Here is a 25,840-nt window from a genome sequence, read left to right as displayed (position 1 = left end):
GCAGACTAGGGTGTAAGCTATACAGTAGATCAGAATTGTTCTCTGAGTCAGGGTGCTGCCCACTGTGTATGCAGCCAGAGCTAGCAGTACCACACAGCAACACCATCAAGGGATGATGTTGAATCCAGTTGTCAGTGAATAGATGAAGCTACAAACTGGTCATACCTCCCTAACCTAAGGACCCAGTGCCCTCAACCATGCCAACTAGTAGAACAGGCAGAGGCGTATTAAGATTTACTGGGGCCCTGGGCACAAAGAACATTTGGGCCCCCCACATCCCATTAAAAACCGGAGTGTATCAAAATGCATTAATACAAAGACTCCATTGAGTGTGTAACCCTTCTGCCTGTCAGAGTTGGCAGCAACAAGGGTCGGCTTCAGTATCTAGGGTTCCGTGTCAATGACGCAATGGAAAACCAGCTCGAGCCCCCACCCAGTGACCTGGGACACTTACATACCACACCCCCCCGGGCGCCTCTAGGAGGCAATACTTCCCCTCTCACAAGCACAAAGTCTGAGTGTAGCCAAAGCTTTTTAATAAAGGAGGGAAACAATGTGGAATAATGTTGGGGAAACACCACAAACAGGATTCATAACACAAACTATGAGCAAAAGACCCACCCCTAAGTAAGTGTGGCAGTATCCTTTTTCTCTCAGGGTCTTAAGTCCAACACCCCAAAAGAGCACCCCAATGTGAAATTTCTCCTGAAATTTCCATTTCTGCCTTCTTTGGAAGATGCCAACCCCTGCCCATGCCATCACCCAGTTAAAATAAAATCTGAGAATAGTCAGGTTTTCTGATCATTTCAAGTACACAAAAAGGGTCAAATTGCATATTCCAAAGCACACACAGCTAATAAGAGAAACCTTAGCCGAGTAGAAAACTGGGATCTGGGTTCTACTATGTTCTAATTCTGGGTCAGATACCGACTTACTGCAAAGCCTTCAGCTGATCAGTTAACTTGTGTTAACATTTCTATTGCAGAAACGCATAAAGCCCACAGCCAAGTTTGGCCCCCTTGTACTAGGTCCTGTACAAGCGTGTAGGGATAAAGTGAGGAAGGCTAAAAGCCGCGTAGAACTGGACCTTGCGAAGGGAATCAAAACCAATAGTAAAAGGTTCTACAGCCACATAAATAAGAAGAAAACAAAGAAAGAAGAAGTGGGGCCGCTATACACTGAGGATGGAACGGAGGTTAAGGATAACCTAGGCATGGCCCAATATCTAAATAAGTACTTTGCCTCGGTCTTTAATAAGACTAGTGAGGAGTTTAGGGATGATGGAGGGATGATAAATGGGAATGTGGATATGGAGGTGGATATTACCGCATCTGAGGTAGAGGCCAAACTTGAACAGCTTAATGGGACAAAATCGGAGGGCCCGGACAATCTCCATCCGAGGATATTAAAGGAACTGGCGCGTGAAATTGCGAGCCCGTTAGCGAGAATTTTTAAGCAATCGGTAAACTCGGGGGTTGTACCGTACGACTGGAGAATTGCTAACGTAGTTCCTATTTTTAAGAAAGGGAATAAAAGTGATCCGGGTAATTATAGGCCTGTTAGCTTGACGTCTGTAGTGTGTAAGGTCTTGGAAAAAATTTTAAGGGAGAAAGTAGTTAAGGACATTGAGGTCAATGGTAATTGGGACGAATTGCAACATGGATTTACTAAAGGTAGATCGTGCCAAACCAACCTGATCTCCTTCTTTGAGAAGGTGACGGATTACTTAGATAAAGGAAATGGGGTAGATCTAATTTACCTCGATTTCAGTAAGGCGTTTGACACGGTTCCGCATGGGGAACTGTTAGTTAAATTGGAAAAGATGGGGATGAATATGAAAGTTGTAAGGTGGATAAGGAACTGGTTAAAGGGGAGACTCCAGCGGGTCGTACTGAAGGGTGAACTGTCAGGCTGGAAGGAGGTTACTAGCGGAGTCCCTCAAGGATCGGTTTTGGGACCGATCTTATTTAACCTATTTATTACTGACCTTGGCACAAAGAGCGGGAATGTGTTAATAAAGTTTGCGGATGACACGAAGCTGGGGGGTATTGCTAACACGGAGAAGGACCGGGATACTATTCAGGAAGATCTGGACCACCTTGTACACTGGAGTAATAGTAATAGGATGAAATATAATAGTGAAAAGTGCAAGGTCATGCACTTAGGGATTAATAATAAGAATTTTAGATATACGTTGGGGACGCATCAGTTGGAAACGACGGAGGAGGAGAAGGACCTTGGGGTATTGGTTGATAGCAGGATGACTATGAGCCGCCAATGTGATATGGCTGTTAAAAAAGCAAATGCGGTTTTAGGATGCATCAGGCGAGGTATTTCCAGCAAGGAGAAGGAGGTGTTAGTGCCGTTATATACAGCGCTGGTGAGACCCCACCTGGAATATTGTGTGCAGTTCTGGTGTCCCATGTTTAAGAAGGATGAATTCAAACTGGAACAGGTTCAGAGACGGGCTACTAGGATGATCCGAGGAATGGAAAATCTGCCTTATGAAAGGAGACTCAAAGAGCTTGGCTTGTTTAGCCTGGCCAAAAGAAGGCTCCGGGGGGATATGCTTGCTCTATATAAATATATCAGGGGGATTAACGTTAGGGAGGGAGAGGAATTATTTAAGTTTAGTACTAATGTAGGCACGAGGACGAATGGGTACAAACTGGATATTAGGAAGTTTAGACTTGAAATTAGACGAAGGTTTCTAACCATTAGGGGAGTGAAGTTCTGGAACGGCCTTCCGAGGGAAGTAGTGGGGGCAAAAGACTTATCTGGCTTTAAGACTAAGCTTGATAAGTATATGGAGGGGATGTTATGATGGGATAGTTTAATTTGGGCAATTGATCTTGGATTATCAGCAGATAAGTCTGCTCAATGGTCTGTGAGGGGATGTTGGATGGGATGGGATCTGAGTTACTGCAGAGAATTCTTTCCTGGGTGCTGGCTGGTGAGTCTTGCCCACATGCTCAGGGTTTAGCTGATCGCCATATTTGGGGTCGGGAAGGAATTTTCCTCCAGGGCGGATTGGCAGGGGCCCTGGAGGTTTTTCGCCTTCCTCTGCAGCGTGGGGCATGGGTCGCTTGCTGGTGGATTCTCTGCAGCTTGAGGTCTTCAAACCACAATTTTGAGGATTTCAATAACTCAGTCATGGGTTCGGGGTTGTTATAAATGTGTATGGGTAGGGTTTTGTGGCCTGCCTTGTGCAGGAGGTCAGACTAGATGATCATATTGGTCCCTTCTGACCTATGAGCCTATGAGTCTATGAGTCTATAAAATAAATGCCAGTCCCTGTCCCCAAGAGGTGTGCCTCATTTTCCCCATCTGTAAAATGGCAAAGAATTTACCTGTCTTGCAGGGGGCCATGAGCGTTAATCAGTTAATATTTGTGAGGTTCTTTGAAGGTGTGAAGTGCTCGCTCATTATATATCCAGCAAACTACAATTTGAGGGGATTTTCTTCAAAAAAACAACAAAAAAAAAAACAACCCACAAATCATCCTGTTCCACCTTTTATCGAAAAGTCCATAAATCTCTAGTATTTTTAAAATACATTTTTAATGCACAGAGGGTGATAAGCATTCTGTGTGCAGCACCACTTATTTGGTTACTTTTTACGAAAGAGATTTAGGGCAAGAAACTAAACAGTTTCCACTAATTTTTATGCCCAACTTGCGGCACCAAGATCAAAGCTGTGGCACTTAAATTTAGCCCATATTGTTTAAAACTGAGGCCTTAACATCTGTTAAAGGATCTCACTTGCCTCAAGTTTTAGGACTAACTATTGTTGTGCTATGAGTGACCACTAGTGGTGCTAGTGTGCATTATATCTTGCCAAGCTATTTAGCTTTATATAACATTATAAGAATAAGGTCCTTTGTACTGTGGGACAATTTACTTGGGTTCATTGTGCTAACCCTAAACAAAGGGTTCATTGTGCTAAGAACTTAGTCCAGAAATTGTCCAGAGTAGAAAAAAAATACTTGTGTCAATTACTGTTCCCAGGGCAATCCTTGCACTGGAAATTAAACTATCTTAGCTGAATGGGTTTAAAATGGTTATGCCCACTGGCCTAGCAGTGAGGGCTCAGTTGTGCCCTCACTTACAACCATGCAACCTACTTTAATATCTCAGTAGGCTTCTGCATAGGGTGAGGGCAGAATGCAGCCACCCATTCTTAAACTGTGTTGAGAGAACTTGATCGAAAACAGTTCAAACTAATATAGCTCAGTCCTCAGTGTGGATGGGCCCCACCCAAGGCCTGGTGTGCACTAGCCTTTTTCCTTTTAAAGCTTTCCACCATTGCTAACAGCAGTCCAGCTCAACCACTGGGAGTCCAAGTGACAACAAGGTCCCATGGATTCTTTAGTCAACATGCCACCCTGTGCCTGCCCTGCTCAGGGTTAGACAGCATGGAAGTCACTGGCTAACAGCAGTTAGCTTCACTGGCCATTGTCCAAGCAATAATTTATAGACACAGACCAAGATTAAATTTTCTGACTACTGCTCCCCTGACATCCTTAAGGGCATGCAAGCCTGTTTATATTCCACCTGCAGCATGTCTTGATATCGTCCAGTTCATGTCAATGGTCTGCTGATTTTAATGGCTAAGGATGATATTTATTATCCTCTTCATGAGTGATTTCAAACATCCAGCTCCTGTGCTGATGTAAGAGGGATGGACATCCCTGGCATGTTTCCACGTTCCATTCACTAGAAAGGATGTTCCACAGAGACAAGGCTGCTGTATTTTATTACAGTGGCTGCATTTAGAATGGTTCTTCCAGTTTGAGAGACAAAACCGGTTGCAACGGTGTTTCCCATTTTAACTACAGAGAATTGCTTTCCAGCTGGTAGAAACTTTTTAAGCATAAGCTCCTATAAGTATTTTTTAATTGTTGCTATTTAAGACAGTTCAGACAGTTGCTACACACCTAAATATGTAGATGGAGAGAAATATTTACACTGTTGTCAATTTTTAAATGTTGAGCTCCTGCAGCTGCGCTTGGGATATTCTTTGGGCAGCAAACGCAGTGACACTGAATACGTGACCAAATGCTTTTATTTGACCATTCTTGCATCTTATGACATTATTCAGTATTAAAATAGAAGAGCAGAGACAAATACAATAGAAAGCAAACAACTACCCAGAAATTCTGTGAATATTTGGAGAAAAGGAAGTGGGGGACGTGAAGAGAAATTGCTGTTGATTTTACCCCAAAATTCCCTATAGATTTCTAATGCCCTTGCACATGTGCTACCTTGATTGTGATTATTTATTACTCATACAGACCTTCAAACCATGCCCTCCCTCCCTCCCTCCCAGATAAAAATACATCCAAAATGCACAACTTTGCATAGCACCTTTTTCTTCTTGCTTAGCTATGGCCCTGGAGACAAAGATCTGCCTTCATATTCTATCACACCATTCACCTGCGGGTCTCAAAGCACTTCATAAAAATGAAGCTTTGCAATGCCCTCTGCAGGGTGGATAGTATTATCTCCATTTTACCGAGGTGGGGATTATCCATGAGTGTGAGAAGTGCTGCAACAAAAAGGTCAATTAACTTTCTTGAGGCCACATTGCAAGTCAGTGGACAAGGCAGGGAAAGAACCCAGGCATTCCTATGCCACCCATTAGTGAATATTCTCATTAAATACTACCTTAGCTATAGCTCCTTCCCCTAACCTGATGGGAGATGCCTATGCAATACTCAAAAGTTGTCCCTGCTCCAGCTACTCCTTCTTACCCTTGTGACATTCTGCCTATTAGAGGCATTTTCAAATCAACACTAGAGAGAGAAACAGAAATGAAAGGCTCCTACATTGCTTCCAGCTTTCAATCATGTTTCCAGAGCAATTGGGCTGGAAAGGTTGCTCACTGGTGAGCTCTGCTATGAATAGAAGCAATGAATAAATTACTGCAGCTGACAAATTAGAGCTGTAGAGCTTCTCCAGCAAGAGAGAAGGGTTCACAGAGAAAGCAGTGCAGTGAAAATCCATTCCCCAACCGTGTACCCAGGAGAAACAGATCCAGCCTGCACAGGCTGCCTCTGGAACACATCCCCCTGCAGAAGATTCCAGTCTTGCTCTTCTAGGAGCTACTACCACACTCTGCAAGAACAGGACCAGACTTTACCAGATCGCGAAGGGATTTTCTTGAATCATAATGGCTAAATGGCCTTCTGAGTTTTATTGCTTGGAGAACTCAGCCAGGAATGGATCATCAAGTAGCATGTAAACCGTCTGAAAAGTACAAAGACAATATCCACCTTCTGAAGCAGCAGTCTAAGGGCTAACGGTAAATTAATTAATTTCCACTCTATACTTTAATGTGTCTAGGAATTGTGTGTTTTTGCAGACACCGGGTCTGATGCTAATGGGAGTCTCCAGATGGCTTGCTCCAGATTTATTTGTGCATGTGTATAGGAGCTTGGAGAACAAGGAGCACAGAAGGTTAGGCACCAGTAAATCCGGTTCCTAAGTCTGGCATACGGAATGAAATGTGTCCTCCTGATACATGGTTAGAATGGCAAGGACTTACTGGGGGATCAGAGGAGTCATTTCAACTTGTGAAATAGTTTCTTTAAAGAACACCACGCTCGCCTCACTTCCTCCTTATGTCCCCCTGTGCAGCTCCCATTCATGTGTGCTGCTGGCAGCTGCAGGTATGACAGGAAACATGGCTGGCTGTCCGATGCTTTAACAAGGCCAAGAAACCTGGGGGGTTTTCCTGCTCTGCCACTGACTCAGTGGGTGTCCTTGGATGAATCAGGTAGCCTATCTGTGTTTGTTTCCACATCTCTAAGATAGGAGTGCTATTTTGGAACATTGTGAAGCTCAATTAATTTGTGGTTGTAAACATAACAGAGGAATTGCCCTATCAGATCAGAGTCTACCTAGTCCAGTATCCTGCACTGACTGTGATCAGCAACAGGTGCTTCAGAGTAAGGCACAAGACAGCCCCTTCTGGAATAACCTATCCACAGGAAAAGCTTCTTCCAAACTCCCATGAGTCAGAGGAGGGCTCAGCCCTGAAGAATGAGGGTTTATAACCCTTCTTAGGCTTTGTCTATACTGTGCAGTAGGGGATACGAGTCCCCTGCTCATGTGCACATGCTTAAGCTAGATTGATGAGAGCTAGTGTGAGTACAACTAGCAGTGTAGCCACTGTAGTATGGGTAGCAGCAGCAGAGGTACAGCTTGGCTATGCCAGGTACAAATGCACCAGACCCCTGTGGATATGCACATGGCGTGGCTAAGCTATGCCTACACTACTGCAGTTACGCAGCTGTTCATACTCATGCTAGTTCAATGAGAGCTAGCATGTGTATGTGAGCGGAGGAATCACACCTCTTGCTCACAGGGTAGATGTAACCCTAGAGGGAAAAAAATGAATTCTTTGTAACATCACTGGGGATGTTCTCACTGGGTATATAAATGCCTAACTGTTTTGAATCCTGCTAAGCTCTTGGCCTCAGTAGCATCTTGTGGCAATGAGTTCTACAGGCTATTTCATTTTACCAGTTTTAAATTAGCTGCCTTTCATTTTCATTGACTGTGCCTTTGTTCTCATAGTGTGGGAAAGGCTAAGGAAGCTAGAGAGGAGTCAAGGAATCCAACTGGAAGTTTTGGAAAGCTAGAAAATAGTGGAAGATTTTTATTCTTGAAATCAATTGGCTCTGTTTCATGGCTATTCACTGAAAGCCATGAGACAGAGGCTGATATTGTGTCATGCATGAAATATTAGCCAGCCATCAATATGGATATTAGAGGCGTTATTTTAGAACTAAAATTAAGGAGAGTGCTTTGAATTCCTTGGGCAGAAAGGTGCAAACTATTAAAAATATGATCCTTGACAAAATAGCCTTCAGCTGCACTCAGTACTAGATGATAAGAGCTCTGGCCTGAAGACGAGAAGGTACTGACTGCAGGAAAGGGGAGTGTTGAATGTGATGTTTACTTGCACTGGATTTGCATTGTTTCAGGCTTTTGAACTGGCTTCCTTCCTCACTTTGCCAACCACACCAGGAAGGAGGGATGGCTAAGCTCAAAGCAACAATTAATAACACCAGAGGAGCCTATGGGAGCCCAGAATCCTGGAACCCAGAGCACACTGAGAATGCCTCCTTCCCCAACTTTACATTGACTTTCACGTTTCGCCAATGGGCCACTGACCAAGCACTGAATGGAATCCTCATTGGTGTCCTCAGCATTGTCATGGTGTCACTGGGATGCACCATGCAGCTCTCCAAGATCAAGACTCACTTCTGGAAACCTAAAGGGGTGGCCGTTGCTGTGGTGGCTCAGTATGGCATAATGCCTCTGACAGCGTTTGCCTTGGGAAAGCTCTTCCATTTGGGACCTATTGAGTCTCTGGCTGTGCTCATCTGTGGTTGCTGTCCAGGTGGAAACCTCTCAAACATTTTTAGTCTGGCATCAAAAGGAGACATGAACCTAAGGTAAGGAGAGCTCAGTACAACCTCACCATTGTCACTAGCCAGGCCATTTCAGTTGGGAGACTGGTCTACAGTCTAACTTATTAGCTCTCTCAATTCTAATGCTTCAGGCAGGAAGAAATTTGGTATTGTACCCAAAGTATTTTTGGAGTACTCATCAGCTTGATGCTAAATGCTGCTTAGTCACTATTGGCCCAGAGCAGCACTCTGGCACCTAAAATCTAGAATACAGCTGCACTCCAGCACTTGGGGTCACACCACCACTAAGATTTGACCTGGCTACCCCTCCATAATGCCAGCCAGAGCAGTGGCCAAGACAAATTTCAGTGGTGGTGTGACCTGATGTGCCAGGCTGAAACACCGCTCAAATTTAGCCCAGCCACCAATGTTTCCTCACATGCACCAGTAAACAACCTCATGTGGCTGGGAGTGTGACCGATGCCTGCGTTGGGCTCTCCTGCCAGAACCCACTGCAGCTACTCTTGGCACTGGGGAAACCTCAAACCAGCAGGGAGGAGGGAGAGAAGGAGCAGAGCAGGGTGGAAGGGAGCCCAGCCAGCAGCTGGGTCCTGTTCTGCCTGCTGAGCCCTCCTGCCAGAATGCATAGAAGCTACTCTTGGTGCTGCTACTCTGGAAACCAGCAGGAAGCTGAGAGCCAGCCAGCAGGGAGGAGTGAAGTGAGCAGAGGATGAAACACCATCCCAGGAAACCAGGGTGCAGACTTAAGCCAGCATGGAAGGTAAGGAGCAATGGGGCGGTAGACAGAGAACTAGGAGAGTTTCTACTGGTCTTGCAGTTAGGACCCAGGAATTAGAAACCTGCACAGATTATAGCTTTAGGAGGAAAGAAACACTCAACAGAGGAAGACAAATTGTGTATTTTTGTTGGTGCCATAAGAAGAATTGATTTCAATACCTTACCTGTGGCATGCTCATCAGTCTTGTCACTCAGCACAGTATTGGACTACAAGCTACATTTCAAAGAACTCGATGTGAATTTCAACCTCTTCAACCCAAAATTCAACCAAATGGAAAATGTTGTGACCAATTACAAATTGACTGGGTAATTAAATGAATAGAGTAGGGAGACAAAGGTCTATCTAAGGATAATAAAGATATAATGATAAATTAAAGCCAAATAGGAGCGGTCCCTGTTCTCTCAGCCTTTCATTAACAAATTCAGCTGGTTGACATAAAATAAGGGTCTACCATGGGATGTTTGATTAGTTAGTTGGTTGTTTTAACAGTGCTTTTTGTTGTGGTAGATTTTATTTTTATTGCATGGAAATGTGGATCCTTGTGTTTGGTCCTGTGACACAGAGACCACATTTTCAAGAGTGGGCTGCATATTTGTAACAACCTTCTTTGCATCTGGTGCCCAGTCGCGTAATTTGTGAACACAAAAAACAAAAGCTCTATGTGCTCAAAAATTGCACGTTTGTCCATGGGCAAAACTGTAGGTTCAGATATAAAGATTTGGGGCTTGATCCCCCATTGCATTAACTCCCCTTACATAGTGGTGTAACTCCATTCATTTAGTTCAAGTAGAGTTACATCAACTTGAATCTGGAGTAACACAATGGTGACTCATGGCCATGGCTGAGACCCTTTTGAAAATTCAGCCAATTCAGCATAAATTCACATGCCACAGAAGCTTATGAGCAATTGCTGAAATTAACTAAGGAAAAGTGGCACTTCTCCCTATTAGCTCTCTGCCATTAAGCAAAGTGTCCCATAGTGCATCTTTATCAATGAACTCATCAAAATGACAAGACTTTCTAGCAGACCCTTTTGTGCACCATGATTTAGAATCCACTCAGCATAGATTTTCCCATGTGATTACCATGCAAGACCACCAAATGGCAAAATACTGATCAAAATGACTGGAAGTTAGCTAACGTATTGCCAATATTTAAAAAGGGCTCTAGAGGTGATCCTGGCAATTACAGACCGGTAAGTCTAACGTCGGTACCGGGCAAATTAGTCGAAGCAATAGTTAAGAATAAAATTGTCAGACACATAGAAAAACATAAACTGTTGAGCAATAGTCAACATGGTTTCTGTAAAGGGAAATCGTGTCTTACTAATCTATTTGAAGTCTTTGAAGGGGTCAACAAACATGTAGACAAGGGGATCCAGTGGACTTAGTGTACTTAGATTTCCAGAAAGCCTTTGACAAGGTCCCTCACCAAAGGTCTTACGTAAATTAAGCTGTCATGGTAAAAAGGAAGGTCTTTCATGGATTGAGAACTGGTTAAAGAACAGGGAAGCAAGGGTAGGAATTAATGGTAAATTCTCAGATGGAGAGGGGTAACTAGTGGTGTGCCCAAAGGTCAGTCCTAGGACCATCCTATTCAATTATTCATAAATGATCTGGAGAAAGGGGTAAACAGTGGTGGCAAGTTTGCACATGATACTAAACTACTCAAGATAGTTAAGACCAAAGCAGATTGTGGAAGAACTTCAAAAAGATCTCACAAAAACTAAGTGATGGCAACAAAATGGCAAATGAATTTAATGTGGATAAATGTAAAGTAATGCACATTGGAAAAAATAACCCACTTACATACAATATGATGGGGGCTAATTTAGCTACAACGAGTCAGGAAAAGATTCTTGAGTCATCGTGGATAGTCTCTGAAGTTGTCCACGCAGTGTGCAGAGGCGGTCAAAAAAGCAACAGGATGTTAGGAATCATTAAGAAGGGCTAGAGAATAAGACTGAAAATATATTATGACCTTACATAATATATTATTGCCCTTACATACGTGTACAGATGTGGTCTCCTCACCTAAAAAAGATATTCAGCACTAGAAAGGTTCAGAAAGGGCAGCTAAAATGATAGGGTTTGGAGAGGGCCCATATGAGGAAAGATTAAAGAGGCTAGGATCTTCAGCTTGGAAAGAGGAGACTAAGGGGGATATGATAGGGTATATAAAATCATGAGTGAGTGAAAAGTGGATAGGAAAAGTTATTTACTTATTCCCATAATACAAGAACTAGGGGTCACCAAATGAAATTAATAGGCAGCAGGTTTAAAACAAATAAAAGGAAGTTCTTCTTCACACAGCGCACAGTCAACTTGTAGAACTCCTTACCTGAGGAGGTTGTGAAGGCTAGGACTGTAACAGAGTTTAAAAGAGAACTGGATAAATTCATGGTGGTTAAGTCCATAAATGGCTGTTAGCCAGGATGGGTAAAGAATGGTGTCCCTAGCCTCTATTCATCAGAGGATGGAGATGGATGGCAGGAGAGAGAACACTTGATCATTGCCTGTTAGGTTCACTCCCTCTGGGGCACCTGGCATTGGCCACAGTTGGTAGACAGCTACCGGGCTAGATGGACCTTTGGTCTGACCCAGTACGGCCTTTCTTATGTTCTTAAACATTTCATGATACTTTTCCTAAGGAGATGATTTAGAAGCAATAATAAGAGAGGGTCAGAAATTCAGGAGGCAAGTCACCAATGGGGAATATGTCCTGTGAAGGTCTTATGAAAACAGTGAAACGCTTCATAGAATAAGCAGAAAAATATTACAAATTGAGGAGAGGCCGTAGATGGTTCTTCTCTCCTCAGCTTTTTTGTTTATTTTTAAGATAACATTATAGTCTGAATCCCCTTAAAACACACTAAGTTTTCAAGTTGAGAGTCACTTCTTTCCAAGCTACCATCATATGCAGTAGAGCCAATCTACCTTTCTTCTAAAAGGTTATGTGATAAATTTAATAAGTGGATGTGAAATCTGAGTAAAATTCAAGACCAATGTGAAATGTTCTTCTGGCATCTTAAATGCTTTAGTTGAATTTTGCAGAGAACGTTTTACAAAAGGAGTATTTTACATGTTCTGCCGATGAGCTCTTTGACTAATTACCAATTGCTTTCCCTGTGCCTTGCTACTTAGTTTAAAGTTTGCCATAGAGGAGCTGAGCTACACGTGTTTTATATTAGAACAATATGTATATTTATTACTAATGTGTGAAGTCTCACAATTACTGTTGTACCGATTTTCATTAGATAAATTTACCGGTAAAATGTTAGGTTTCAAAAATGGCTGCTTTATCTTACGGTGACATCACATGCAAGATGGATTTTGGAGACTATCTCATACGTAATAGAATTACCAACTTGAGGGAATTTCTGCAGGGTTCCTGCACTGTACAGTTTAGCACTACATCACTGCTGTTGCATCATCAGGCATAATGGGGTTTTATACCTCTTTTTAAAGTGACCAACGTAAGCCACTGTTGAGGACAGAATACTGGCGTAAATGGACCATTGTTTTGTTCCAGAGTGCCAATGCCTACATTTCTCACCCCTTCACCATTCCAGTTATTAGTACTCTTAAAAGACCTCCTGCCATTCCATGTAAATCAAGAGAGTCTTAAGGGGTTATCCCCAATAGAAAAAGATAAGCTCCCCAAAAAATTAGACTAGCATTGCCTCAGTCCAATGGCCCTTGTCCAAGATAAAAGAGTGGAAACAACAGCAAGGGAAAGACAGCTGAACTTAGCTTTCTCTGCATAGCTTCTGAACTTTTGCACTTTATGTACATGGATAACAAGAACATCCAGAGTTATAACAGGAAGTGTTTAGAAACAAACCAACCCAAGAACTTTGAAGATATAAACCCTAATATTTCAGGGGAAAGCCAGCTAACTAACTAGTGGAGAAGAAATTTTCCCTATGGGAAGGTTATTCCATAACTGTCTGTTGTGCAGTTTCTTGCACTTTCCTTTAGAGCAACTAGTACCAGCCACTGCTGGAGATAGGATACTAGATTAGCTGGACCACAGGTCTGATGCAGTACGGCAATTTCTATGAACCAAGATGCATACTATGACTACTTTTTGAGCCTAAAATAGAACTGTCCTTTAACACCTCAGTCTTCTCTTACTTCCATTCCTGTAGGTCCTTTCACCACCTGGTAAAGCTGAAACCTCTGTGAGGGAAAGGGGAGAAATGGGAAAAGTGAGCTGAAATTGTAGATGGATGGATGTGTCCAAGTTAGATAAAGAGATGACTGTTCCAACAAAGAATTTTATTCCACTGCTGTTACTTTCTCCCTTCATCTCAGCATTGTGATGACCACATGCTCAACGCTCCTGGCACTTGGGCTGATGCCTCTTCTACTGTATCTTTACTCAAGAGGGATGTACCAGGGCAACCTAGAGGGCAAAGTACCTTACAAGGGAATAGTCATCTCCTTGGCCATGATGCTCATTCCCTGCACCATTGGCATCTTCCTGAATGAGAAGAAGCCACAGTATGCTCGCCTCATCATCAAGGTAAGAAATGACATTATCCTGTGGTAATCACCTTTCTCTAAGGGCCTCAAAGCAATTTACAAACATTTCATCTCATGTTGCCTATGAGATAATTAGTATCTGTACCCCTGATTTACAGATGGGAAAACTGAAGCACAGAAGGGTTAAGTAGCTTCTTCTAAGTCAGGGGTAGACAATCTATGGCATGTGTGCCAAAGGCGGCATGCAAGTTGATTTTCCGCGGCACTCACACTGCCCGGGTCCTGGCCACTGGTCTGGGGGCCTCTGCATTTTAATTTAATTTTAAATGAAGCTTCTTAAACATATTAAAAACCTTATTTACTTTACATACAACAATAGTTTAGTTATATATTATAGACTTCTAGAAAGAGACCTTCTAAAAATGTTAAAATTTATTACTGGCACGCGAAACCTTAAATTCAAGTGAATAAATGAAGACTTGGCACACCACTTCTGAAAGATTGCCAACCCCTGTTCTAAGTCATGCCCCAAACCACTGAAAGAGCTGAGGACAGGACCCAAGAATACTTACTCCCAGTTCCCTGCTCTAACCACTGGACAATACTCTCTAACCAATCCATAGCCTTGCACAAAATGTTCTCCTACTGTGCGGAGAGCTCAGATGCCTACCAACACAGGACAAGAGGAAAGCCTCCAAGCCACTAACTAGGGCTTTGTGGCTATCATCCAGAACCACCTGGGGCAGATCACCAGCATCTACTTAGGTCTAGAAAAAACAGCAACATATTCCATCTCAGCAGTGCCTGTGTTCTAACTGTGAGTCAAGGCGTTCCAACAGAGTCTGTTAAGTGCTTTGAGATGAAGGCACTATATTATTACAGGTAGGAAGGTGTCATTCTAACAGACAATAGGACAGCTACTTACAAACATCTTGGCTAATTTTAATGGGGATTTTTGTCTTGTCTTTCCCAACTCCTGATCCACTTTTATTTCAGGCAGGGATGATTGTGTTGCTTGTATCATCTGTTCCAATAATTGCTCTGTTTGTGACAAGTGTTGGAAACAGTTTTTTGATCGTCTTCTCACCACCCCTACTGGGAATGTCTGCCTTGATGCCTTTTATTGGTTTCCTGCTTGGCTACATGCTATCTTCATTTTTCAAGCTCAATGACAGGTAGGTCCCTCTACATCTCTGTAGCAGGGCAATTACACCCCGTCCCCCTTTGGGGAGAGGGGAAAAGCCATCACAGCCCTGCAAGAAATCTGCCTGCCTGCCCTTAGCCTCAGGGAAGTATGGCCCAATGGCCAGAGTCAATATGCTCACTCTTGTCATTGGGTCAGTATGGCTGAGTAGCCAAAGTCAATATAGTTGTCCTTGATGTAAGGGCAGTATGTCCTAATGGCTAAAGTCAATGAAACCCCCTCCTCAGTGGGGTCGTGTGGCCCAATGGCCAGAATCAATATGGCTGCCCTCCTCAGCAGGGCTGAGTGGTCTAGTGGACAGTTGAGGAAATAGGCAGCCACCTAGGGGTGGGTGGCAGCCAGGACAGGGGGACATAGGACCTCCAGGCTCTACCGGGTCCCAGTCCAGGGCTCTGACAGTGGCAAGCATGATTGCCACAGAGTCAGCAGGGATCTGACCAAAACACACTGGCTCAAGATCCAGTTTGATAAGCAGTCCACTGTCTAGTTCCCCTGGGCTACTTCCTACCATATTCCCCAATGCTGTGGTCTAGACATCTTTCAGGTCTCCTAGTTCCTCAGCGTGCAGTTTCCAGAAGCTCCGGCCTCCCTTGGGCATCCACTGGTATCCAGGCATCTGCCTGGATCTCAGTGCCTCTGGCTTCAATGGTCTGGGGTTCCAGCTGCTCCCGGGCTGGAGCCTGCGAGATGCGTCCTTCCTTTCCGGCAGTCAGCCTAGAATGAGCTGGGTTGCTCCATTTTATACTGCAGCAGCTGTTGGAGCCAGGGCCGCCCAGAGGATTCAGGGGGTCTGGGGTCCTCGGCGGTGGGGGTCCCCACTGTGGCAGTAATTCAGAGGCGAGGGGTCCTTCTTCTCCGGGACCCACCACTGAAGTGCCCCGAAGACCTGTGGCGGGGGGTCCCCACCGCCGAATTACTGCTGAAGACCCAGCTCTTCAGCGGTGGGTCCTGGGGTGAAAGGACCCCCTGCCGCGGGTCTTCAGGGCACTTCAGCGGCAGGTCCTGGGGTGGAAGCCCCCCCCCCCACCAAATTATCCAAAGACCTGGAGCAGAAGAAGCTCCGGGGGCCCTGGGCCACGTGAGAGTTTTCCGGGGCCCCCAGAGCAAGTGAAGGACCCTGCTCCAGGGGCCCCAAAAAAACTCTCATGGGGGACCCTACAGGGCCCAGGTCAAATTGCCCCACTTCCCTCCACCCCCTGGGCTGCCCTGGTTGGAGCACACTCAACAGGGCCAAAGGGGCATAATTTCCTCTGCTCAGAGTGTGGGGTTAACCCCTTGTCCAGTGCAGGGCAAATATACCCCATCACAATCCCTTATCAATTATCACACACTCACTCCTAGGAAAGGGGACTGAGTACAAAAGAATGACACTGGAATCTTGAGAGATGCTGAATGAGTTGCTTTCAGCACAGAGGCTCTGATGCACTCTGATAACTGAACTTTGAACATGATCTCCCAGCACTGATGCTAGAAGCCTGAGCACAGATGAGAGAAGCTGTCTACACAGATCCCCACACTCACCCCCCAAAAATGTGATTTTGTAGTGATTAAATGGTGCCAGCAGCAACCCTGGAGATTGACACTTGTTGTTTAACTACAGGACACACATGAATACAGGCAGTGATAGTGCAAGCTACCTCCGTACCAAGTTCCTGCAGCCGGCTATCAAGGGCCATGCAGGTGGGGAGAGGTGCCTCTCCCCCGGCCCTGGAGTTGCCTCGGCAGAGAGAGGCAGTGTTCTGCAGCACCAGGCTGCTGCAGCAAGACAGGGCTGGGGGGAGTCCTCTCACCCCGCCGCAGCCCCAGGGCAGCCTGAACCCCAAACCCCTCATCCTCAGCCCCACCCCAGAACCCACACCCCCAGCCAGAGCCCTCACTCCCCCGTACCCCAACCCTCTGCCCCAGCCCTTGGACCCCTCCCACACTCAAAACCCCTCGGCCCCACCTCCACCACACGTCACCTCCATATTGGTGCACATAACAAAATTAATTCTGCACATAGATGTAAAAAATTAGAGGGAACATTGCCTCTGTATCGTCCCTAGCCTATATGCCTCAATCCTTACTGGGATGAGAGATGAGTAGAGTCTCATGGACCAATTCATTCTTTGGCCGTCTTGGGTCTGATAAAAGTTGGACCAATGGCAGAGGCAATGCTGTCAAATGGACATCTGAAGACCCACCAAGTTGTTTCACACAGGCCTCTGAAAAAGTTGATAAATGGTTTCACTTTTGGTCACTACAGACCTGTTTATTTCAGAATTCTCAGTTACTGACAATGAAATACGAAAGAGAAAAGTCAGGAGAACTCCCAGGTAGAAAGTGATGGAGAAAAGGGTTAGTGAGTGCTGACAGGACTGACAAAACTCAAACATTTATTCCTATTTTGATAACTGCCTCACACCACAAAGGGAACAACAATATTTAGCTGAAGACACCAGCACAGATTCAAAGTTGGGACCCCACTACACAACTGAATCATCTCTTATCATGCGTTGAGCCCATGGGTAACTCAGCCAAGATAACCCTCCTAACACACCCAAACCTCCCCTTACCTTTCCCTGGCAACTTTCTCTCTGTCCTCACTTTTGAACCAGATTTTTTTCCCCTTGTGGTGGCAGCAGCTCCTTGAGAACCCCAGATTCATGACCACCAAACATTACTAGGCAGAATTTTCACCCATGCACACCACCTCTGTCACTACCTACGTTGCACACTCCCAAAGGAGTGCTGGACAAAGCACCTCATTCGAATTCTCAGCACTGCTCCGACTGCAGTTTTTTACCAGGGTCAAATGCATAAATAGCTGGGCACCGTGTCTGCAGTTCTGCAATTCACGCCTGTGTTTAACTCTTTCCTGTACAGGTGCAGGCGGACAGTCTGCATGGAGACTGGTTGCCAGAATGTGCAGCTCTGCTCTACCATCCTCAGAGTGGCCTTTGCCCCCGATGTCATTGGACCCCTTTTCTTCTTCCCGTTCCTATACATGGCATTCCAGCTTGGAGAGGGCTTTCTCCTGATACTGGCCTTCAGGGTTCATGAAAAGCTAAAGAAACCAAACGGCAAGTGTAGTTTAACTAAAACCTCTCTCCTGTTCCTACAGGCTTTTCATCTCAAAGTAGTGTATAAACCACACACTGATATCACTGCCCCCATAACTGCTGCTATCTCTGGGGTGGAACTCAGTTGTAGACTCAGACTTTAAGGTCAGAAGGGACCATTATGATCATCTAGTCTGACCTCTTGCACGATGCAGGTCACAGAATCTCACCCATCCACTTCAATAACAAACCCCTAACCTATGTCTGAGTTATTGAAGTCCTCAAATTGTGGTTTGAAGACCTCAAGGAGCAGAGAATCTTCCAGCAAGTGATCCATGCCCTACGCTGCAGAGAAAGACGAAAAACCCCAAGGCCTAAGCCAATCTTCTCCGGAGGAAAATTCCTTCCCTACCCCAAATATGGTGATCAGCTAAACCCTGAGCATGTGGGCAAGACTCACCAGATAGAAATCCAAGGAAAAAATTTTCTGTACTAACTCAGATCCCACCCCATCTAACATCCCATCACAAGCCATTGGGCATATTTACCGCTAATAGTCAAACACGAATTAATTGACAAAATTAGGCTATCCCACCGTACCATCCCCTCCATAAACTTATCAAGTTTAGTCTTGAAGCCAGATATGTCTTTTGCCTCCGCTGCTCCCCTTGGAAGGCTGTTCCACAGCTTCACTCCTCTGATGGTTAGAAACCTTCTTCTAATTTCAAGTCTAAAATTCCTGATGGCCAGTTTATATCCATTTGTTCTTGTGTTCACATAGTACTGAGCTTAAATAATTCCTCTCTCTCCCTGGTATTTATCCCTCTGATATATTTATAAAGAGAAATCATATCTCCCCTCAGCCTTCTTTTGGTTAGGCTAAACAATCCAAGCGCCTTGATTCTCCTTTCATAAGACATGTTTTCCATTCCTCAGATCATCCTAGTAGCAGAGCTGCCCGGGGGGGGGAAGTGGGGCAATTTGCCCCAGTCCCCTGGTCCCACAGGTGCCCCCACAAGAGTTTTTTGGGGTCCCTGGAGCGGGGTCCTTCACTCGCTCTGGGGGCCCTAGAAAACTCTTAGCTTTTTTTGCTTTAATTGGCAGCTCAGTATTCTGAGAAACCATACTTCAAGGTTTTTCTCTTTTCATTACTTCAGCTGATGTGTCCCAATTTATTCTAAATTCTTGTTATAAACTCCCTATGTGCCTTCCAATTTTACTATTACATTATCCTATTACTATCACTTCAGTTACAAAGTCATCCAGATCTTCCTATAGATATCCCGGCCCTTCTCTGTTAGCAATACCTCCGCTTTGTGTCATCTGCAAAATTTATTAGCACATTCCACTTTTTGTGCAAGTCAGTATAAAAAAGAATTAAAATTGGTCCCAAACTTATCCCTGAGGAACTCACTAGCAACTCTTCAGCATGACAGTTCATGTCAGTTGACTTGTAATCTCCCTTTAACATTCCTTATCCACCTTTCGTTTTCATATTGACCCCCACTTTTCCATTTAACTAATAATTCCCATGTGGAACGTATCAAACCCTGACTGAAATGAGGTAAATTAGATCCACTGGTTTCCTTTGGCTAAAAAATCTGTTACTTTCTCAGAAGAGATTGGTTGGTTTGGCAATCTACCTTTTGTAAACTATGTTGTATTTTGTTCACAATTACATTGACCCCAAGTGTCTTAACTACTTCTCTTCCAAAATTTTCCAAGCTCTTGCACGCTACAGATGTCAAACTAACAGGCCTGTAGTTACTGGGATCTCTTTTTTTCCCTTTAAAGATGGAACTATGTAGCATTCTCCAGTCTATAGTAACCCCTGAGTTTAGATTCTTAATTCTTGTAATGGCTTGCAAAGACAGTCTACTTCACTTTGTAATGTTTGTTTTCGGAGATGGTTGTTATCCATTCGTTAGGTGTGCGGACACGCAATGACGTTCTCAGAAAGACTTTTCTAGCAACATCGCGGCGTGGCGCCCCTGGAGTGGCGTGCTGGTGGCACGGCTATATACCCCGCGACCGGCCCTTCGTTCTTCTTGCGGCTACTCCGCAGTGGGAAGGGGTGGGGTTTGGATGGTATGAGCAACATCTCGAGAACACAGTATACAAAGGTGAGCTAACGTCTTTTTCTTGAGTGATTGTCTATCTTCCGTTAGGTGATTCCAAGTCTTACCTAGGCAGAGGGTCGGTTGGGATGTGGCAGACGTTGCAGATGGCTGCGAAAGGCTGCATCATCTCTAGACTGTTGGACCAGAGCATAGTGCGAAGCAAAGGTGTGGACCGATGACCAGGTCGCTGCGTGGCATATCTCCTGGATAGGCACGTGGGCCAGGAAAGCGGCTGATGAAGCCTGAGCTCTGATAGAATACGCAGTGAGATGGCCCAAAGGGACATGAGCCAGGTCATAGCATGTGCGTATGCACACCGTTACCCAAGAGGATATCCTCTGGGAGGAGACTGGTAGACCTTTCATCCGTTCAGCAATTGCCACGAACAGCTTGGGGGATTTCCAGAAGGACTTTGTCCACTCGATATAAAAAGTGAGTGCCCTACGGACATCTAAGGAGTGTAACTACTGCTCCCGTCGAGAAGAGTGAGGCTTCGGAAAGAAGACCGGGAGGAAGATGTCCTGGTTGGTATGGAAGGCCGACACTACCTTAGGGAGGAACGCCGGATGAGGTCGCAACTGTACCTTGTCTTTGTGAAAGACAGTATACGGTGGATTCACCGTAAGCGCTCAAAGTTTGGAGACCCTTCTGGCCGATGTAATGGCCACTAGGAAGACTGTCTTCCATGACAGGTACAGGAGCGAGCAAGTTGCCAATGGCTCAAATGGCGGATGCATAAGTCTACTTAGGACTAAGTTGAGGTCCCAGGTGGGGGCAGGGTGGCATACTGGGGGGTAGAGGTGCTCCAGGCCCTGAAGAAATCTAGTAACTAAGGGGTGGGAAAACACGGAGTGGCCACTTTCTCCAGGATGGAATGTGGAGATAGCCGCCAAGTGCACCCTCAGAGAAGATATCGCCAGGCCCTGTTGCTTATGAGACCAGAGGTAGTCCAGAACAACGGGGATCGAGACCTCAGAAGGAAAAACATTCTGCGTTGTACACCAGCAGGAGAAACGTTTCCACTTGGTCAGGTACGTGGACCGAGTGGAAGGCTTTCTGCTACTAAGGAGAATATGCTGTACCGGAACGGAACAGCGTAACTCCGATGTGTTCAGCCATGCAGGAGCCATGCCGTGAGGTGAAGGGCCTGCAGGTCTGGGTGGTGAAGACTGCCGTGGTCCTGCGTTATGAGGTGTGGAAGGAGTGGCAGGGTAACTGGGCTGGCCATGGACAGGTTGAGCAGGGTGGTGTACCAGTGCTGTCTGGGCCACGCTAGCGCAATTAGGATTAGATGTGCTCTGTCCCTGTGGAGTTTTATCAGGACCTTGTGAACCAGAGGGAATGATGGGAACACATAGAGCAGGTGGTGCCTCCACGACATGAGGAATGCGTCCGTGATCGATCCCAGTGAAAGACCCTGGAAGAAGCAGAATGCTTGGCACCTCCTGTTCGTGCGAGAGGCGAACAGGTCTATGAGGGGAAACTCCCACCTCTGGAAGATCGAATGAATAATGTCTGGTCTTATCGACCATTTGTGACAGAGGAAGGATCTGCTCAGCTGATCCGCCAGAGTGTTCCGAACCCCTGGGAGAAAGGACGCTACCAGGTCTATCAAGTGGGCTATGCAGAAGTCCCAGAGTCGAATGGTCTCTTGACACGGGAGAATAGCGAGTCCCTCCCTGTTTGTTGATATAATACATGGCCGTTGTGTTGTCTGTAAACACTGAGACACAATGGCCGTGAAGATGTTGCTGAAACGCCTGGCACGCGAGGAGGCGGACTGCTCTCAGCTCTCGGACGTTTATGTGGAGCGTCAGCTCCTGCGATGACCAAAGGCCCTGGGTACGAAGGTGACCTAGGTGAGCCCCCCAACCGAGAGATGATGCATCTGTCGTCAGGGACAGTGAGGGCTGTGGTGGATGGAACGGTAGCCCTGCACACACCAGGGAGGGAGTTAGCCACCAGTCGAGGAGCGTAAGGTGCTCGGGGAACTGTCACCAGAATGTCTATTGGGTCCCTGCCCGGACGGTAGACCGAATTGAGCCACGTTTGAAGGGGCCGGAGGCGGAGCCTGGCATATATTGGTCACATAAGTACATGTGGCCATGTGGCCTAGTAGGCCAAGACACGTGTGCGAGCCAAGTGGTGGTTGGGAGGTCTGCAGACCTCGAATGATCGTCGCAATCATCTGGAACGTGGCTGAGGAGGTAGCCCTGGCTCGAGAGGGAGTCCAGGGTTGCCCCTATGAAGTCCAGCCTTGTGTGGGGACCAGGTGGACTTTTCCGCATTGAGGAGCAGCCCCAACCGGGAATAGGTCCGTGATTATGCCCACGTGCTGTTCGGACCTGAGTCTGGGAGGTTCCCTTGTGAGCCAGTCGGAAAAAAAAAAAAAAAAAAAAAAAAAAAAAAAACAAAAAAAAAAAAAAAAAAAAAAAAAAAAAAAAAAAAAAAAAAAAAAAAAAAAAAAAAAAAAAAAAAAAAAAAAAAAAAAAAAAAAAAAAAAAAAAAAAAAAAAAAAAAAAAAAAAAAAAAAAAAAAAAAAAAAAAAAAAAAAAAAAAGTAAGGGGTGTGAAGATGACGGTTGAGCCAGTCGTCCAGGAATACATGTATCTGCTGCCGGCGGAGGTAGGCGGCGCGACGGCCATGCACTTCGTAAACACCCTTGGGGCCGTGGAGAGGCCAAAGGGGAGGACAGTAAATTGGAAGTGCTGGTGATTGGCCACAAAGCGAAGATACCTCCTGTGTGGAGGGAAGATGGCGATGTGGAAGTATGCGTCCTTCATGTCGAGGGCGGCATACCAGTCTCCAGGATCCAAGGACGGGATAATAGTCCCCAGGGAGACCATGCGGAACTTCAACTTGACCATAAACTTGTTGAGGCCTCGCAGGTCTAGGATAGGCCTGAGGCCTCCCTTGGACTTGGGAATCAGAAAGTAGCGGAGTAAAACCCTTTTCCCTTCTCGTCTGGTGGTACCTCCTCTATTGCTCCTGCGGCGAGGAGAGACTGCACCTCTTGTAAGAGGACTTGCTCGTGAGAGGGGTCCCTGAAGAGGGACTGGGTTGGGGTGGTGGGAAGGCGGGGATGAAACAAATTGGAGGTGGTATCCTTGTTTCACCGTGCGTAGGACCAGAGATCTGAGGTCAGTTGGGACCACGCCGGGAGGAAGTAGGAGAGACGGTTGGAGAAGGGAGGGAGGAGAAGGATCCTGTCCTGAAACTGGTACGCCGTCCTCGTGCGCACCTTCAAAAGGTAGACTTAGGCCCCGGAGGTGCCTTTGGGGGCCCGTGGTTTTGACCCCCTTGGGGCCCGGACTGGCGTCTACGGCCACCCGCCCGCGCCTTCTGCTGAAGTCTTGCCTGTGCCGGGGCACAAAGTACGGGCGGTGGGGTTGAGGCCGGAAGGGTCTGCGTTGGGTCACAGGGGTATGCATGCCCAACGAGCGCATGATGACCCTGTTGTCTTTTAAACTCTGCAACCTGGGTCAGTCTTCTCAGAGAACAAGACCCTTGCCATCAAAGGGTAAGTCCTGGATGGTGTATTGGAGCTCGGGTGGCAGGTTGGAGACCTGGAGCCAGGAGATACGCCTCATGGTGATACCTGAGGCTAGAGAGTTCTGGCTGCCGAGTCGGCCGCATCGAGAGAAGCTTGGAGGGAGGTTCTGGCCACCTTCTTCCCTTCTTCAAGGAATGCGGCAAATTCTTGGCGCGAGTCCGGGGGTAGTAGTTCTGTGAATCTACCCACCTCCGCCCAGGTGTTGTAGCTATAACGGCTCAGAGAGCCTGCTGATTGGCCACCTGGAGCTGCAGGGCCCCTGCCGAATACACCTTGCAGCCCAGTAGGTCCATCCGCCTAGCCTCCTTAGATTTGGGGGCTGGTGCCTGTTGGCCATGGCGTTCACTTTTGTTGACCAATTGGACAACTAATGAGGAGGGAGGAGGGTGGACATATAGGTACTCGTACCCCCGAGAGGGTACCATGTATTTTCTCTCAACTCCCTTTGCCGTAGGGGGAATGGAGGCTGGGGACTGCCATAAGGTGTCAGCAGTGGCCTGGATGGTCTTAATGAAAGGCAGAGCCACCCTAGTGGGGGTATCCACTGACAGGATGCTCACAACGGAGTCCTCGACCTCCGGGACTTCCTCTATTGGGAGGTTGATGTTGAGTGCCACCCTCCTAAGGAGGTCCTGATGGGCTCTGAGGTCTATCGGCGGGGGTCCTGATGATGAGGTCCCTGCCACCACCTCATCTGGAGAAGAAGAGGATGACACTCCAGGGATGAGAGGGTCCTGAATGGCCTCTTGCTCATGGGCTGGTTCCTGCTGCAGCGGTACCGGGGAGCCTGACGGATGAATCATCTGCTCCTCTGTCCCAGCTGGAGGGGGATGGCTAATGGTGGCCTCTGGCGCCCGATGCTCTGAGGGAGCGGAGCGGTCTGGGCCAAAGGAACACCTTGGACCTGGTGGTACACCCAGGGTGTCCAAAAGGACCACTGTTGAGGTCCCGTGTCCTGACACCAGACGTCCTGGAAGACCCCGGTAGGCACCTCTGTATCACGGTCCTGGTCCTAGTAACTGTCCGCGTGGGAGGACACCGACGTCTGCCTGGATGGCCATGGAGGAGCAGAGAAACCTTGAGCTGAAGTTCCTACGGACCTCGCTCCCCTCTTTAGCGGGGACCGGTGCTGGTATTCAGAACGGTACTGTGATCGAGACCGGGACCTGCGACCAGACCGGTGCCGGGCGGTCGACCGGGATCTCAAGTCCCTGCGGCGTGAGCGGCTCCGAGAGGTACGGTGCCTGGGTCGGTGCCGGGAACTAGAGCGGTGCCGCGAATAGTGACGTGGACAGCGTAAGTCCAACCAGTGCTGCGAGTGTGACCGGTGCCATGTAGGAGAACAGTGCTGGGACTGCGAGCGGCGTTGAGAACAGGGGCGTCGCCTCGATCGGGAGCGCCTGCAGGACCGCGATCTTGAGCGGTGCCGGTCCGCTGAGCTGACAGACGGTAGTCTGGTCAGGGTCGGCTTGCCCAGAGATTGGATTACCCGCACCGGCGGTGCCGGGGGTAGGGGCAATGCCATATCCGTGAGGGCGATTAAGTCTCTCGCTGCTGAAAACGCCTCTGGTGTGGATGGCATGGTGAGCTCTACCGCGGTACGTGCTAGGGAGCTATCAGGCATCGGACTCGATGGCCCTCGCAGGACCGGAATCAACGGTGCCGATTTTGTCGGTGCCACGGCGGGTATCAGCGCCGGGCGGTCTGATCTAGGCGCACACTCTGGCTGCGGCGTGGGCGTTGCCAAAGCAGCAGGAGTCTTAGCCTTCCTCGACCTCGGGGAGAGGGAGCGACGTGGAGTCGACTTCGGTGATAGTGGCGGCCGGTGCCGAGAGTCTTTAGGCGTACCGGTGCGATCCGGTGCCATGGGGGTGCCTCTGTTCACCGACTGACCGGCGCTCGGTGCCGAAGGTGGCGGTGTCAAGGCCGCCTCCATGAGGAGCTGTTTTAGTCTGATGTCCCATTCCTTTTTAGTTCGCGGCTTGAAAGCCTTGCAAATCGAGCACTTAAGTGCGATTCTCCGAGGCACTTCAAACAGGAGTTGTGTGGGTCTCCTGTTGGCTTCGGCTTGTGACAGGCCAAGCACGGTTTGAAACCCGGTGAGCCGGGCATGAGCTCCGGCACCGGGTGCGGGGAAGGGGCTACTCCCCGAACCCCGCTAACTAGTAATAGCTAACTATACTATTAATTTAAGAACTTAAAACTAAATCTATCTAT

At 46.9% G+C, this 25,840-nt stretch overlaps 1 protein-coding gene across 2 annotated transcripts; it reads left to right on the top strand.

Annotated features, from left to right (window-relative positions):
* Window positions 1-4,826: 4,826 nt before the first annotated feature.
* On the top strand, window positions 4,827-18,249 carry SLC10A1 (solute carrier family 10 member 1). 2 transcript variants are annotated; one of them, XM_032774814.2, is made up of 5 exons: window positions 4,827-6,303; window positions 7,991-8,464; window positions 13,535-13,745; window positions 14,702-14,880; window positions 17,775-18,249. In XM_032774814.2, exons 2-5 carry the CDS (start codon window positions 8,043-8,045, stop codon window positions 18,112-18,114), a joined length of 1,152 nt encoding a protein of 383 aa, XP_032630705.2. In that variant the 5' UTR covers window positions 4,827-6,303; window positions 7,991-8,042; the 3' UTR covers window positions 18,115-18,249. The 2 variants fall into 2 exon arrangements, with proteins under 2 accessions (XP_032630705.2, XP_074921501.1); XM_075065400.1 differs by having other exon boundaries at window positions 4,827-8,464.
* The last annotated feature ends 7,591 nt before the right edge of the window (window positions 18,250-25,840 follow it).

Source organism: Chelonoidis abingdonii, chromosome 4 (assembly GCF_003597395.2).
Source record: "Chelonoidis abingdonii isolate Lonesome George chromosome 4, CheloAbing_2.0, whole genome shotgun sequence".
NCBI lineage: Eukaryota > Metazoa > Chordata > Testudines > Testudinidae > Chelonoidis > Chelonoidis abingdonii.
Note: the sequence above shows the minus strand (reverse complement) of the source record. Positions and strands in the feature narration are given on the sequence as shown.